The sequence below is a fragment of the Bombina bombina genome, chromosome 5, assembly GCF_027579735.1.
Source record: "Bombina bombina isolate aBomBom1 chromosome 5, aBomBom1.pri, whole genome shotgun sequence".
NCBI classification, from domain to species: domain Eukaryota; kingdom Metazoa; phylum Chordata; class Amphibia; order Anura; family Bombinatoridae; genus Bombina; species Bombina bombina.
Window position 1 is genome coordinate 1135833790 of NC_069503.1, and position 16995 is coordinate 1135850784.

At 34.7% G+C, this 16995-nt stretch overlaps 1 protein-coding gene across 1 annotated transcript in view; it reads left to right on the plus strand.

Annotated features, from left to right (window-relative positions):
* The window catches only part of LOC128661186 (1-phosphatidylinositol 4,5-bisphosphate phosphodiesterase gamma-1-like), a 370915-nt gene that overhangs the window by 199632 nt on the left and 154288 nt on the right, over positions 1 to 16995 (plus strand). The window contains 1 exon segment of the mRNA XM_053715427.1: positions 873 to 907. Coding sequence (XP_053571402.1) covers positions 873 to 907 — 35 coding nt within the window.

Genomic DNA, 16995 nt, shown 5'->3' on the forward strand with positions numbered 1-16995 from the left:
GAGCCAAAGAGGAGAGAGAGCCAAAGAGGGGGGAGAGAGAGCCAAAGAGGGGGGAGAGAGAGCCAAAGGGGGGGGGAGCCAAAGAGGGGAGAGAGAGAGCCAAAGAGGAGAGAGAGCAAAAGAGGGGAGAGAGCCAAAGAGGGGGGTGGGGAGCCAAAGAGGGGGGGGAGAGCCAAAGGGGGGGGGGAGAGCCAAAGAGGGGGGAGAGAGAGCAAAAGAAAGGATGGAGAGAGCCAAAGAGGGGAGAAAGAGAGCAAAAGAGGGGAGAGAGAGCAAAAGAGGGGAGAGAGAGAACAAAGGAGAGGGGGGGAGAGAAAGCAAAAGAGAGGGGGGAAAGAAAGCAAAAGAGAGGGGGGAAGAGAGAGCAAAAGAAAGGGGGGAGAGAGCAAGGGGTGGGACCGCTGTTCTGAAAAAAATGGCCCGTGTACATGGGCTTTAGTACTAGTAGAACATATTCTGCTATGTGCAAAACGTTGGCATGTGAAATATTAATAGTCAGGTTAGCTCAAATGTGATTTGGTCTGTGCGAGAGTGGTGTGTTAGTTTTTTTTTTTTCTCCGTTAACTTCTATGGGGAATACATGAATGGGCACGCAATATTCTAACTTTGGATTTTTGCGATTGGGTTAGCGCAAGTGCGAAAATAGTTTACTTTCAACTGGTAATACGAGCACAACCCGATGAGCGCAAAAATCCTACTTCTAGCGCAATTAACGCTCAAGCGGAAGTATTCATTTGCGCTCCACTCGTAATCTGGCCCTTAATAAGTAAATATTTATTGAAATGTTGACTTTATTGGTTCTTTAACTTGGCCCTGTGTAGTAACGCTTTCGAAGCTAATAACATAATATTGTGTCCTTTCTCGCCTTTCAGATCATAGAGCAGCTGGAGTTGTCCTTCCCTTTGCGGTGAGTATTAACTGATCGGTGTCAGATCCTTGTAAACAATATTTGTAGAAGAATTTGTTGCATGATTATAAATTGCACATACTATGCACCCATGTTACATGTTTTGTTAGTCACTGTAGTATCTGTGAAATCTATTCTGTTAGACGACCTAAAGACCATTTGGCTTTTTGATAGGTTTTCAAATTTAAGACAATCATTAGCAAGACATTAGAAAACCGGTTATCATGTGGTTGTCCAGCGACTTTGCACCAGAACTTTATTTTGAGAGAATTCAAATTCTGGTTCTGTCCTTGTTCCTCATATGCACCAGGCCAAAAGCAACGTTCTTCTTAGAGGAACCCCCAGGATTCCTCTCAATAGTCCTCTTAGCCCTGAGTAACACCCTAGAATAATTCCTTGTAAAAAAGATAATTAAATGGTTAAGTAATTAACCAATCAGATTGAATGTTAGGATTGAACCCTACCCCTCTTCTCTATACATCAAGAGAGAAGAGCCCAGGTTTTTAGTGGGGGTGACAGTGAGGAACAATGTCTTGAACGAAGCAAATATAATATTTGTAAGAGTATGATACACATATTACAACTGACTCCAACAAACATATAGGCCACTTAAGATACAAACAGGATAGGAGTGAGTTCTGTGTGCTGTAAATGAGGAGTTGTAGAGGAGCAGTGTGAAATGGGGAATCATAACCCTGGTACATCACTGACCACTACACAAATGAACAGACCAAAAGACATACACACAGGACTGGGGTAAATAAGCGGCAGGAGTGCCTTCTATGTGTTGTAAATGAGGAGTTGTAGAGGAGTAGTGTAAAATGGTGAAGACGGTTTATTTGTATTTTACATTCATTTGCATTGATTTTGTAATGAAATACCTTCAGTTTATCAAGGGCTGGCAGCTTCTGCCCTCTAGTGGTCACTTGAAGTTTGGTCAGGGCTGTGGTTAATGGGTTTCAATAAAATATCCATTTATAGTGTTGTATTTACATGCGGTTAGATTGTAAAACCTAAAACAAATACTAATTAAACCCAGGCTTACTTTAGTTTATACTTAATGTGTCATATAACACTCAAGTGCAAACATAAAATGCATATTATATTATAGTATATTATATTATATTATATTATAGTATATTTTATTACAGTATAGTATATTATAGTATATTTTATTACAGTATAGTATATTATATTACAGTATATTATATTATAGTATATTATATTACAGTATAGTATATTATATTACAGTATATTATATTATAGTATATTATATTACAGTATAGTATATTATATTATAGTATATTATATTATAGTATATTATATTATAGTATATTATATCATATCATAGTATAGTATATTATAGTATATTATATTATAGTATATTTTATTACAGTATAGTATATTATATTATAGTATATTATATTATAGTATATTTTATTACAGTATAGTATATTATAGTATATTATATTATTGTATATTTTATTACAGTATAGTATATTATATTATAGTATATTATATTACAGTATAGTATATTATATTACAGTATATTATATTATAGTATATTATATTACAGTATAGTATATTATATTACAGTATATTATATTATAGTATATTATATTACAGTATAGTATATTATATTATAGTATATTATATTATATTATAGTATATTATATTATATTATAGTATATTTTATTACAGTATAGTATATTATATTATAGTATATTATATTACAGTATAGTATATTATATTATAGTATATTTTATTACAGTATAGTATATTATATTATAGTATATTTTATTACAGTATAGTATATTATATTACAGTATATTATATTATAGTATAGTATATTATATTATAGTATATTATATTATATTATAGTATATTTTATTACAGTATAGTATATTATAGTATATTTTATTACAGTATAGTATATTATATTATAGTATATTATATTACAGTATATTATATTATAGTATATTATATTACAGTATAGTATATTATATTACAGTATATTATATTATAGTATATTATATTACAGTATAGTATATTATATTATAGTATATTATATTATATTATAGTATATTATATTATATTATAGTATATTTTATTACAGTATAGTATATTATATTATAGTATATTATATTACAGTATAGTATATTATTTTATTACAGTATAGTATATTATATTATAGTATATTTTATTACAGTATAGTATATTATATTACAGTATATTATATTATAGTATAGTATATTATATTATAGTATATTTTATTACAGTATAGTATATTATATTACAGTATATTATATTATAGTATATTATATTACAGTATAGTATATTATATTACAGTATATTATATTATAGTATATTATATTACAGTATAGTATATTATATTACAGTATATTTTATTACAGTATAGTATATTATATTATAGTATATTTTATTACAGTATAGTATATTATATTACAGTATATTATATTATAGTATATTATATTACAGTATAGTATATTATATTATAGTATATTATATTATATTATAGTATATTTTATTACAGTATAGTATATTATATTATAGTATATTTTATTACAGTATAGTATATTATATTACAGTATATTATATTATAGTATATTATATTACAGTATAGTATATTATATTATAGTATATTTTATTACAGTATAGTATATTATATTATAGTATATTTTATTACAGTATAGTATATTATATTATAGTATATTTTATTACAGTATAGTATATTATATTACAGTATATTATATTATAGTATATTATATTACAGTATAGTATATTATATTATAGTATATTTTATTACAGTATAGTATATTATATTATAGTATATTATATTACGGTATATTATATTATAGTATATTATATTACAGTATAGTATATTATATTATAGTATATTTTATTACAGTATAGTATATTATATTATAGTATATTTTATTACAGTATAGTATATTATATTACAGTATATTTTATTACAGTATAGTATATTATATTATAGTATATTTTATTACAGTATAGTATATTATATTATAGTATATTATATTATAGTATATTTTATTACAGTATAGTATATTATATTATAGTATATTATATTATAGTATATTTTATTACAGTATAGTATATTATAGTATATTATATTATAGTATATTTTATTACAGTATAGTATATTATAGTATATTATATTATAGTATATTATATTATAGTATATTTTATTACAGTATAGTATATTATATTATAGTATATTTTATTACAGTATAGTATATTATATTATAGTATATTATATAATAGTATATTTTATTACAGTATAGTATATTATATTATAGTATATTATATTATAGTATATTTTATTACAGTATAGTATATTATATTATAGTATATTATATTATAGTATATTTTATTACAGTATAGTATATTATATTATAGTATATTATATTATAGTATATTTTATTACAGTATAGTATATTATATTATAGTATTTTATATTATAGTATATTTTATTACAGTATAGTATATTATATTATAGTATATTATATTATTGTATATTTTATTACAGTATAGTATATTATATTATAGTATATTATATTATAGTATATTATATTATAGTATATTTTATTACAGTATAGTATATTATATTATAGTATATTATATTATAGTATATTTTATTACAGTATAGTATATTATATTATAGTATATTATATTATAGTATATTTTATTACAGTATAGTATATTATATTATAGTATATTATATTATAGTATATTTTATTACAGTATAGTATATTATAGTATAGTATATTTTATTACAGTATAGTATATTATATTATAGTATATTATATTATAGTATATTTTATTACAGTATAGTATATTATATTATAGTATATTTTATTACAGTATAGTATATTATATTATAGTATATTTTATTATAGTATATTTCTCTTGTTAAGTGTATCCAGTCCACGGATCATCCATTACTTATGGGATATTAACTCCTCCCCAACAGGAAGTGCAAGAGGATTCACCCAGCAGAGCTGCTATATAGCTCCTCCCCTAACTGCCATTACCAGTCATTCTCTTGCACCCAACGAATAGATAGGATGTGTGAGAGGACTGTGGTGATTATACTTAGTTTCATACCTTCAATCAAAAGTTTGTTATTTTATAATAGCACCGGAGTGTGTTATTCCTTCTCTGGTAGAATTTGAAGAAGAATCTACCTGAGTTTTTCTATGATTTTAGCCGGAGTAGTTAAGATCATATTGCTGTTTCTCGGCCATCTGAGGAGAGGTAAACTTCAGATCAGGGGACAGCGGGCAGATTAATCTGCAAAGAGGTATGTAGCAGCTTATTATTTTCTGACAATGGAATTGATGAGAAAATTCTGCCATACCGATATAATGTAAACTCAGCCTTAAATGCAGTAGCAGCAACTGGTATCAGGCTGTCATGTATGTATATTTTACACTTCAGTATTCTGGGGAATGGCACTTCACTGGAATTATACTGTATGCATAAAACTTTAGCCTAATTTGCAGGGACTAGCAACAGGCTTTTTAATAACACTCAATTTATTAATGTTAAACGTTTTTTGCTGGCATGTAAAATCGTTTAATTTTCTGAGGTACTGGGTGAAAAAATGTTTTGGGCACTATTTTTTTCCACTTGGCAGTCGTTTTATTTAATTTATGACAGTTTACTGATCTCTCTCACTGTTATGTGTGAGGGGGAGGCTATCAGGGTTAGTTATCCTTTGATAATGGGAGCAATCCTTTGCTAAAATTGTGTTTTTTTACAAAGATTTGATGCTATAACTTTTCAGTTTATTAATTTTCAACTGTCATAACTTTTTCTGTGCTTCTTATAGGCACAGTACGTTTTCATATTATAGTAAATTTCTTGAAAAGTATTTCCAAGTTGCTAGTTTATTTGCTAGTGTGTTAAACATGTCTGATTCAGAGGAAGATATCTGTGCTATATGTGCTAAAGCCAAAGTGGAGCCCAATAGAAATTTATGTACTAACTGTATTGATGCTACTTTAAATAAAAGTCAATCTGTACAAATTGAACATATTTCACCAAACAACGAGGGGAGAGTTATGCCGACTAACTCGCCTCACGTGTCAGTACCTGCATCTCCCGCTCGGGAGGTGCGTGATATTGTAGCGCCGAGTACATCTGGGCGGCCATTACAAATCACATTACAGGATATGGCTACTGTTATGACTGAAGTTTTGGCTAAATTACCAGAACTAAGAGGTAAGCGTGATCACTCTGGGGTGAGAACAGAGTGCGCTGATAATATTAGGGCCATGTCAGACACTGCGTCACAATTTGCAGAACATGAGGACGGAGAGCTTCATTCTGCGGGTGACGGTTCTGATCCAAACAAACTGGATTCAGATATTTCAAATTTTAAATTTAAGCTGGAAAACCTCCGTGTATTACTAGGGGAGGTGTTAGCGGCTCTGAATGATTGTAACACAGTTGCAATACCAGAGAAAATGTGTAGGTTGGATAAATATTTTGCGGTACCGGCGAGTACTGACGTTTTTCCTATACCTAAGAGACTTACTGAAATTGTTACTAAGGAGTGGGATAGACCCGGTGTGCCGTTCTCACCCCCTCCGATATTTAGAAAGATGTTTCCAATAGACGCCACCACACGGGACTTATGGCAAACGGTCCCTAAGGTGGAGGGAGCAGTTTCTACTTTAGCTAAGCGTACCACTATCCCGGTGGAGGATAGCTGTGCCTTTTCAGATCCAATGGATAAAAAGTTAGAGGGTTACCTTAAGAAAATGTTTGTTCAACAAGGTTTTATATTGCAACCTCTTGCATGCATTGCGCCTGTCACGGCTGCAGCAGCATTTTGGTTTGAGTCTCTGGAAGAGACACTTGAATCAGCTCCATTAGATGAGATTACACACAAGCTTAAAGCCCTTAAGTTAGCTAACTCATTTATTTCAGATGCCGTAGTACATTTAACTAAACTTACGGCTAAGAATTCCGGATTCGCCATTCAGGCACGCAGAGCACTGTGGCTAAAATCCTGGTCAGCTGACGTTACTTCTAAATCTAAATTGCTTAATATACCTTTCAAAGGGCAGACCTTATTCGGGCCCGGGTTGAAAGAAATTATCGCTGACATTACAGGAGGTAAAGGCCATGCCCTGCCTCAAGCCAGAGCCAAACCTAAGGCTAGACAGTCTAATTTTCGTTCCTTTTGTAATTTCAAAGCAGGAGCAGCATCAACTTCCTCTGCACCAAAACAGGAAGGAGCTGTTGCTCGCTACAGACAAGGCTGGAGACCTAACCAGTCCTGGAACAAGGGCAAGCAGGCCAGGAAACCTGCTGCTGCCCCTAAGACAGCATGAATCGAGGGCCCCCGATCCGGGAACGGATCTAGTGGGGGGCAGACTTTCTCTCTTCACCCAGGCTTGGGCAAGAGATGTCCAGGATCCCTGGGCGTTAGAGATCATATCTCAGGGATACCTTCTAGACTTCAAATTCTCTCCCCCAAGAGGGAGATTTCATCTGTCAAGGTTGTCAACAAACCAAATAAAGAAAGAGGCGTTTCTACGCTGCGTACAAGATCTTTTATTAATGGGAGTGATCCATCCGGTTCCGCGGTCGGAACAAGGACAAGGGTTTTACTCAAATCTGTTTGTGGTTCCCAAAAAAGAGGGAACTTTCAGGCCAATCTTGGATTTAAAGATCCTAAACAAATTCCTAAGAGTTCCATCGTTCAAAATGGAAACTATTCGGACAATTTTACCCATGATCCAAAAGGGTCAGTACATGACCACAGTGGATTTAAAGGATGCTTACCTTCACATATCGATTCACAAAGATCATTACCGGTATCTAAGGTTTGCCTTTCTAGACAGGCATTACCAGTTTGTAGCTCTTCCATTCGGATTGGCTACGGCTCCGAGAATCTTCACAAAGGTTCTGGGTGCTCTTCTGGCGGTACTAAGACCGCGAGGAATTGCGGTAGCTCCGTACCTAGACGACATTCTGATACAAGCTTCAAGCTTTCAAACTGCCAAGTCTCATACAGAGTTAGTACTGGCATTTCTAAGGTCGCATGGATGGAAGGTGAACGAAAAGAAGAGTTCTCTCTTTCCACTCACAAGAGTTCCCTTCTTGGGGACTCTTATAGATTCTGTAGAAATGAAGATTTACCTGACAGAAGACAGGTTAACAAAGCTTCAAAATGCATGCCGTGTCCTTCATTCCATTCAACACCCGTCAGTAGCTCAATGCATGGAGGTGATCGGCTTAATGGTAGCAGCAATGGACATAGTACCCTTTGCACGCCTACATCTCAGACCGCTGCAATTGTGCATGCTAAGTCAGTGGAATGGGGATTACTCAGACTTGTCCCCTACTCTGAATCTGGATCAAGAGACCAGAAATTCTCTTCTATGGTGGCTTTCTCGGCCACATCTGTCCAGGGTGATGCCATTCAGCAGGCCGGACTGGACAATTGTAACAACAGACGCCAGCCTACTAGGTTGGGGCGCTGTCTGGAATTCTCTGAAGGCTCAGGGACAATGGAATCAGGAGGAGAGTCTCCTACCAATAAACATTCTGGAATTGAGAGCAGTTCTCAATGCCCTTCTGGCTTGGCCCCAGTTAACAACTCGGGGGTTCATCAGGTTTCAGTCGGACAACATCACGACTGTAGCTTACATCAACCATCAGGGAGGGACAAGAAGCTCCCTAGCAATGATGGAAGTATCAAAGATAATTCACTGGGCAGAGTCTCACTCTTGCCACCTGTCAGCAATCCACATCCCGGGAGTGGAGAACTGGGAGGCGGATTTCTTAAGTCGTCAGACTTTTCATCCGGGGGAGTGGGAACTTCATCCGGAGGTCTTTGCCCAAATACTTCGACGTTGGGGCAAACCAGAGATAGATCTCATGGCGCCTCGAAAGAACGCCAAGCTTCCTCGTTACGGGTCCAGATCCAGGGATCCGGGAGCGGTTCTGATAGATGCTTTGACAGCACCTTGGACCTTCGGGATGGCTTATGTGTTTCCACCCTTCCCGATGCTTCCTCGATTGATTGCCAGAATCAAACAGGAGAGAGCATCAGTGATTCTAATAGACTTGGTATGCAGATCTAGTGGACATGTCATCCTGTCCACCTTGGTCGCTACCTCTGAAACAGGACCTTCTGATCCAGGGTCCCTTCAAACATCAAAATCTAATTTCTCTGAAGCTGACTGCTTGGAAATTGAACGCTTGATTTTATCAAAACGTGGTTTTTCTGAGTCAGTTATTGATACCTTAATACAGGCTAGGAAGCCTGTTACCAGAAAGATTTACCATAAGATATGGCGCAAATACTTATATTGGTGCGAATCCAAGAGTTACTCATGGAGTAAGGTTAGGATTCCGAGGATATTGTCTTTTCTACAAGAAGGTTTAGAAAAGGGTTTATCCGCTAGTTCCTTAAAGGGACAGATTTCAGCTCTGTCCATTCTTTTACACAAACGTCTGTCAGAAGTTCCGGACGTTCAAGCTTTTTGTCAGGCTTTAGCTAGGATCAAGCCTGTGTTTAAAACTGTTGCTCCACCATGGAGTTTGAACTTAGTTCTTAATGTTTTACAGGGGGTTCCGTTTGAACCCCTTCATTCCATTGATATCAAGTTGTTATCTTGGAAAGTTCTGTTTTTAATGGCGATTTCCTCGGCTCGAAGAGTCTCTGAGTTATCTGCCTTACATTGTGATTCTCCTTATCTGATTTTTCATTCAGACAAGGTAGTTCTGCGTACTAAACCTGGGTTCCTACCTAAGGTGGTCACTAACAGGAATATCAATCAAGAGATTGTGGTTCCATCTTTGTGTCCTAATCCTTCTTCGAAAAAGGAACGTCTGCTACACAATCTAGATGTAGTCCGTGCCCTGAAATTTTATCTACAGGCAACTAAGGATTTTCGACAAACGTCTTCCCTGTTTGTCGTTTATTCTGGTCAGAGGAGAGGTCAAAAAGCTTCGGCTACCTCTCTCTCCTTTTGGCTTCGTAGCATAATACGGTTAGCCTATGAGACTGCTGGACAGCAGCCTCCTGAAAGAATTACAGCACATTCTACTAGAGCTGTGGCTTCCACTTGGGCCTTTAAGAATGAGGCTTCTGTTGAACAGATTTGCAAGGCTGCAACTTGGTCTTCTCTTCATACTTTTTCCAAATTTTACAAATTTGACACTTTTGCTTCTTCGGAGGCTGTTTTTGGGAGAAAGGTTCTTCAGGCAGTGGTTCCTTCCATATAAAGAGCCTGCCTGTCCCTCCCGTCATCCGTGTACTTTAGCTTTGGTATTGGTATCCCATAAGTAATGGATGATCCGTGGACTGGATACACTTAACAAGAGAAAACATAATTTATGCTTACCTGATAAATTTATTTCTCTTGTAGTGTATCCAGTCCACGGCCCGCCCTGTCACTTTAAGGCAGGTAATTTTTCCATTAAACTACAGTCACCACTGCACCCTATGGTTTTCCTTTCTCTGCATGTTTTCGGTCGAATGACTGGTAATGGCAGTTAGGGGAGGAGCTATATAGCAGCTCTGCTGGGTGAATCCTCTTGCACTTCCTGTTGGGGAGGAGTTAATATCCCATAAGTAATGGATGATCCGTGGACTGGATACACTACAAGAGAAATAAATTTATCAGGTAAGCATAAATTATGTTTTTATTACAGTATAGTATATTATATTATAGTATATTTTATTACAGTATAGTATATTATAGTATATTATATTATTGTATATTATATTATAGTATATTATATTACAGTATAGTATATTATAGTATAGTATATTATATTATAGTATATTATATTATAGTATATTATATCATATCATAGTATAGTATATTATAGTATATTATATTATAGGATAGTATATTATATTATTGTATATTATATTATAGTAAATTATATTATATCATTGTAAAGTATATTATAGTATATTTTATTACAGTATAGTATATTATATTATAGTATATTTTATTACAGTATAGTATATTATAGTATATTATATTATTGTATATTATATTATAGTATATTATATTACAGTATAGTATATTATAGTATAGTATATTATATTATAGTATATTATATTACAGTATAGTATATTATAGTATAGTATATTATATTATAGTATATTATATTATAGTATATTATATCATATCATAGTATAGTATATTATAGTATATTATATTATAGGATAGTATATTATATTATTGTATATTATATTATAGTAAATTATATTATATCATTGTAAAGTATATTATAGTATATTTTATTACAGTATAGTATATTATATTATAGTATATTTTATTACAGTATAGTATATTATAGTATATTATATTATTGTATATTATATTATAGTATATTATATTACAGTATAGTATATTATAGTATAGTATATTATATTATAGTATATTATATTACAGTATAGTATATTATAGTATAGTATATTATATTATAGTATATTATATTATAGTATATTATATCATATCATAGTATAGTATATTATATTATAGTATATTATATTATAGGATAGTATATTATATTATTGTATATTATATTATAGTATATTATATTATATCATTGTAAAGTATATTATAGTATATTTTATTATAGTATAGATTAGCAAGAAATAAGCACTCTATATTTAACTAGCGTGACGTTTCGAGGTATTCACCCCTTGCTCAGACAAATACAAAGTGAGCAGTGAAAATATTTATACAGATACAAAAAGTCAAAAACCCCTACCCTCATTAGTGCCACAAATCACATATAAAGCCACCTGATTGGTGGATAAGGACACATCCTAAATCACATTTAGTGTGTAACATCAATTAATTAATATATAGAGTCCCAAAACCTATGTAAACAAGTGAAATGATTGGTGGATAACGACACACCCTAAATCACATTCAGGTGTGTAACATCAAATAATTAATACAGAGTCCCAAAATCTATGTAAGCAAGTGAAATTAACAGCATCATATACAAAACAAAATAAATATATATTTATAGCAGTCTGGAGATATCTATAGCAACAGACCTACAGAATGACACCTCAATCATAAGTTTACACATTTTTTATATATTATAATCATTATCAAGTCAAAGTAAAAAGACAAGAAAAACCATAGAAGCATAGCGTGCGTGGTGTTAGGAGCGTTATAACCCTAAGTGAATACTGACAGTGTACTAGGCAGAAAATGTAAGGCAATATCTCTCTAGTGTGAAAACAAAACAAGGAGAGAGGCGCCGTATGTGTGAATCGATCAACAGCTGGAGGGAAGTACAAACAAGTGCAGGGCACTCACATTCTGTAGCGGCACTCCAATGTGCCAATAGATGCAGGCTGGTTTTCACAGCAGACCAGCTAGCTGAAAAAGGCAGAGTCAGGTGTCCCTGGAGGAGCGGCGTCCACAAGTAGCGTAGAATAATGCACTCAGCAATGAGAGTGTATAATTAAAAATGAGTTTAATACACAGTAAAAACAGTATTAAAAACAACTCATGCTGTATTGTGCACAAACATATCATGCGACGCGTTTCACGGTACACACCGTTTCATCAGGATTCCTACAGCTAGCTGGTCTGCTGTGAAAACCAGCCTGCATCTATTGGCACATTGGAGTGCCGCTACAGAATGTGAGTGCCCTGCACTTGTTTGTACTCCCCTCCAGCTGTTGATCGATTCACACATACGGCGCCTCTCTCCTTGTTTTGTTTTCAGAGTTGTTGACCATTATACAGTGAAGATTGAGTGCTGCCTCTTGTCCTGTGGATTATCCCTGTGGACTTTACTTTCCACCACCTCATATATACTCTGATCATTCACCAAGCACTGTGATATATATTGGTGACTATTTTTCATTTATGTGTTGTATTTATTGGAGTCTCCAACAACATATTAGCGCCCCCTATAGGGTTTGTACCCTTCTTCTTTTTCAATATCTATCTAGTGAAGCATATACAGGACAAATGACTAGTGATATGCCCCTAAAGAAACAGTGTAAGGAAGCGTGTTTAAGGTAAAAACATACAGTGTACACATTTGTATTCGACACTGTTTGCAGCACGCATATATTCAACATGGCAATCAAGCAGGCACATATGTGGGCCATAGGGGGCGGGCCACCAAAACTTATAGTCAAATAGCACAATGGGGGGGGGGGAAACCAACCCAGCTGCTGATTCATAGGCAACCAATAGGTATATGCCAGCAGACAGCTAAAATATGTGTCGCGGTCAAGCTATGAGAAATAACGACACATAGGCAGTGTAATTTAACTATTTAATAATGTTTATTTTAAAAAAATTAAGTTTTTATAAAAAAATATATATTGTACTCATTGGTGCCGACTCAGCTATCAAATCTGAATTCTGCCCATGCCCAGACATTATCGCCAATCCATCCATTACTACACTCATACATATTGCGCAAGTAAGTAGAGGCTGTGAGCCTTTCAGCTCTCCTTCCTTTGCTCAGAAAGCTCAGCATGCTAAGGCACCGGACAGATAGCTCAGCATGCTAAGGCACTGTGGCTGAGCTCTGTAGCAACCCAAGGGTTGCAGGTTCAATCCCCCGGTCCACTCAGCCTTTCATCCTTCCGAGGTCAATAAAATGAGCAGCGCCTTGAGACCCTTACGGGTGATTAGCCGCGCTTTACAAGTACGCAATACAATATGATTGCATTTTTTCATATGGGCCGCTGGAGACTGCCACCCAGTGGCGAATAAGCTAAGTGTTATTCACTTTGCGGCCCATACCGCTCCCAATAGACGCTGGTATATAGCAGCCTTGGGAGCCCTGTCCTCAGCCAATCGGTGGTCTGATTTACTGACAGGTCTGACTCTGACTGGGACTGGTGTCGGGCAGGAGATCTGACCCCAGGCACAGAGTGAGATGCGCTGTCATGTGTCGGGATGAAGAGATCTGCAGCCACTCAGTCAGAGTCAGACTTAGTCAGATCGTGACGGTGCACCGTGTGAGAGAGGCTCAGGTGTGTGAGAGCTGCGGCTGACGTCCACTCCTGTGACCTGTCATGACCGGTGAACTCGGTATGGTAAGTATTTTTTTTTCAAAGAACGAAGTCTGACAGTTCGAATAAAATCCAGAAAATTTTATTAATATACATTAAAATGTAGGAAGGAAACCAAGAAATTAGGAAAAGCGTAGCACAACCTGGCTTACGCGCTTCGGCTTGCGCCATAGTCATAGCCAATAGTGCTGGTATCAACCTATCACCTTTAAAAACAATAAGAAGCAACCTTACTGGTTGCTGTTAATTAGAAATGCTGAACCTAATTAAATAATTGAATTACCAAGACTGCGAGTGTGCAAGTGACTCTGGAATTAAACAGAATGTGAAATATAAACAGACTAAACAATACATGATTACATATTCAGGATAACAATAGGAAATTACAAATTAAATAAAAAACAAATTTAGGAAATCAAAATGATATAGGCAAAGAAAATGCAGATATGTACATACATACTAATACATTCGAAGGCAATTAGACATATAAATATAAAGATAAATAGACCTTCAACATCAAATATACAGTAGTGTTCCACGAACATTTATATGCTAAAAAATTAATATGAAAATATATGTAATGTAGCACTCAAATGTCCCTGAAAAATAGTGTGACAATAGCATATCACCTCACTACAATGATATAAATGTATATACGTAGGGAATCCCCAGGGAGGGCACTGCATCTCATTCCCAATAATGAATAAGGTCATATTTGGAATTAAGACCTTTCGGTATGCGAGTGCCCAACCTGAAGATCCAATACATTTCCCTTTTTGCCAAAATTTGGTCCAAATCTCCTCCTCTCTTGGGTGCAGTTATTTTTTTAATTGCATACCACCTGAAAGAGGGCATACTGCTGTTATGTTTAACAGCAAAATGTTGCACAAGAGGGGTAGAGGATTTCCGTGAGTAGGGGAATGACGTCGCTACAGCCTAGGGGGTGTGTGTGCTGTTATCCAATCACAGCCCAAGAATGCCGGCACAAGTGGATGCACTGATGGCGTGGTGCCAGCTAAGAAAAAAGTCAAGCAGCACTCTTAATCCATAGTCCAATTTTAAAATCCAAATTTTATTCCTTGCTTTTAAAACAGAGACAGACAGCACAGCACGATACAGGTGGAGTGGGAGCAAAATCCTATGCAGCACTTAATCATAGGATAGCTCTCCACCTGTGCAGGACACCTTTTAAGGGTGTCATGGCCAATCACAGCATTAAGACCTTGACACATCCCTACGAATACATATCTAAAAAAGGTGCATTGCAAAGGTGTGAGAAGAAAACAGTGTAACATAGAAAAAGATTTAAAAACACAAACAAAGGTGCATATGATGTGAAATATAAAAACATTACAATGGAAACTACAAAAGAAATATTTTTCTATATGTGAATAAATACATTAATAATTCACGTTACACAATTCTGAAATTAGCCTCAAACAATGATAAACATATTATGGACCAATGTCCATCTATGAATTAATGTAAATACATTAATGTCAATTAATATAAACTGAGTTTATATACAAAGTTCAATATCCGTATTCCAGCAAAGTAATATACATGACATCCCATTGAAACTCTGAAAAATTTAATTTAATTTAAGCTCACATCAATATAAAATAGATGTAAAATAAATTGATATGTAGAGTTCACTATCCATGTCCCTGCAAGATAGTAAACATGACAGCCCATTGTAACTCTAAAATATTTTTTTAAAATGTAATTTAATTTCATTTCATTTAATTTAAACTCCCATAGTCAACCATAAGCAAATAATATTTCCATATGTTAGTTGTACCTTAGTATCTAAATAAGTGGTGAGGCCACACGATCATATAAGACCATAGTATAATATATAGAGTATTTCCCCCTAGAAATGGTGGACAAGTGTTCCCTAATACGGGAGTTGACATCTCTACTTGTGAGTCCTACGTACTGCAAATTGCAAACAGTGCACTCAATAAGATAAATAAGATAAGAAAAAGTGCAGTTTAAACAAGACTGTATGTCAAAGTTCTCACCAGTTGTGGCAGATCTAAAGGAACTGGTAACATATACAGGGAGTGCAGAATTATTAGGCAAGTTGTATTTTTGAGGATTAATTTTATTATTGAACAACAACCATGTTCTCAATGAACCCAAAAAACTCATTAATATCAAAGCTGAATAGTTTTGGAAGTAGTTTTTAGTTTGTTTTTAGTTATAGCTATTCTAGGGGGATATCTGTGTGTGCAGGTGACTATTACTGTGCATAATTATTAGGCAACTTAACAAAAAACAAATATATACCCATTTCAATTATTTATTTTTACCAGTGAAACCAATATAACATCTCAACATTCACAAATAAACATTTCTGACATTCAAAAACAAAACAAAAACAAATCAGTGACCAATATAGCCACCTTTCTTTGCAAGGACACTCAAAAGCCTGCCATGCATGGATTCTGTCAGTGTTTTGATCTGTTCACCATCAACATTGCGTGCAGCAGCAACCACAGCCTCCCAGACACTGTTCAGAGAGGTGTACTGTTTTCCCTCCTTGTAAATCTCACATTTGATGATGGACCACAGGTTCTCAATGGGGTTCAGGTCAGGTGAACAAGGAGGCCATGTCATTAGATTTTCTTCTTTTATACCCTTTCTTGCCAGCCACGCTGTGGAGTACTTGGACGCGTGTGATGGAGCATTGTCCTGCATGAAAATCATGTTTTTCTTGAAGGATGCAGACTTCTTCCTGTACCACTGCTTGAAGAAGGTGTCTTCCAGAAACTGGCAGTAGGACTGGGAGTTGAGCTTGACTCCATCCTCAACCCGAAAAGGCCCCACAAGCTCATCTTTGATGATACCAGCCCAAACCAGTACTCCACCTCCACCTTGCTGGCGTCTGAGTCGGACTGGAGCTCTCTGCCCTTTACCAATCCAGCCACGGGCCCATCCATCTGGCCCATCAAGACTCACTCTCATTTCATCAGTCCATAAAACCTTAGAAAAATCA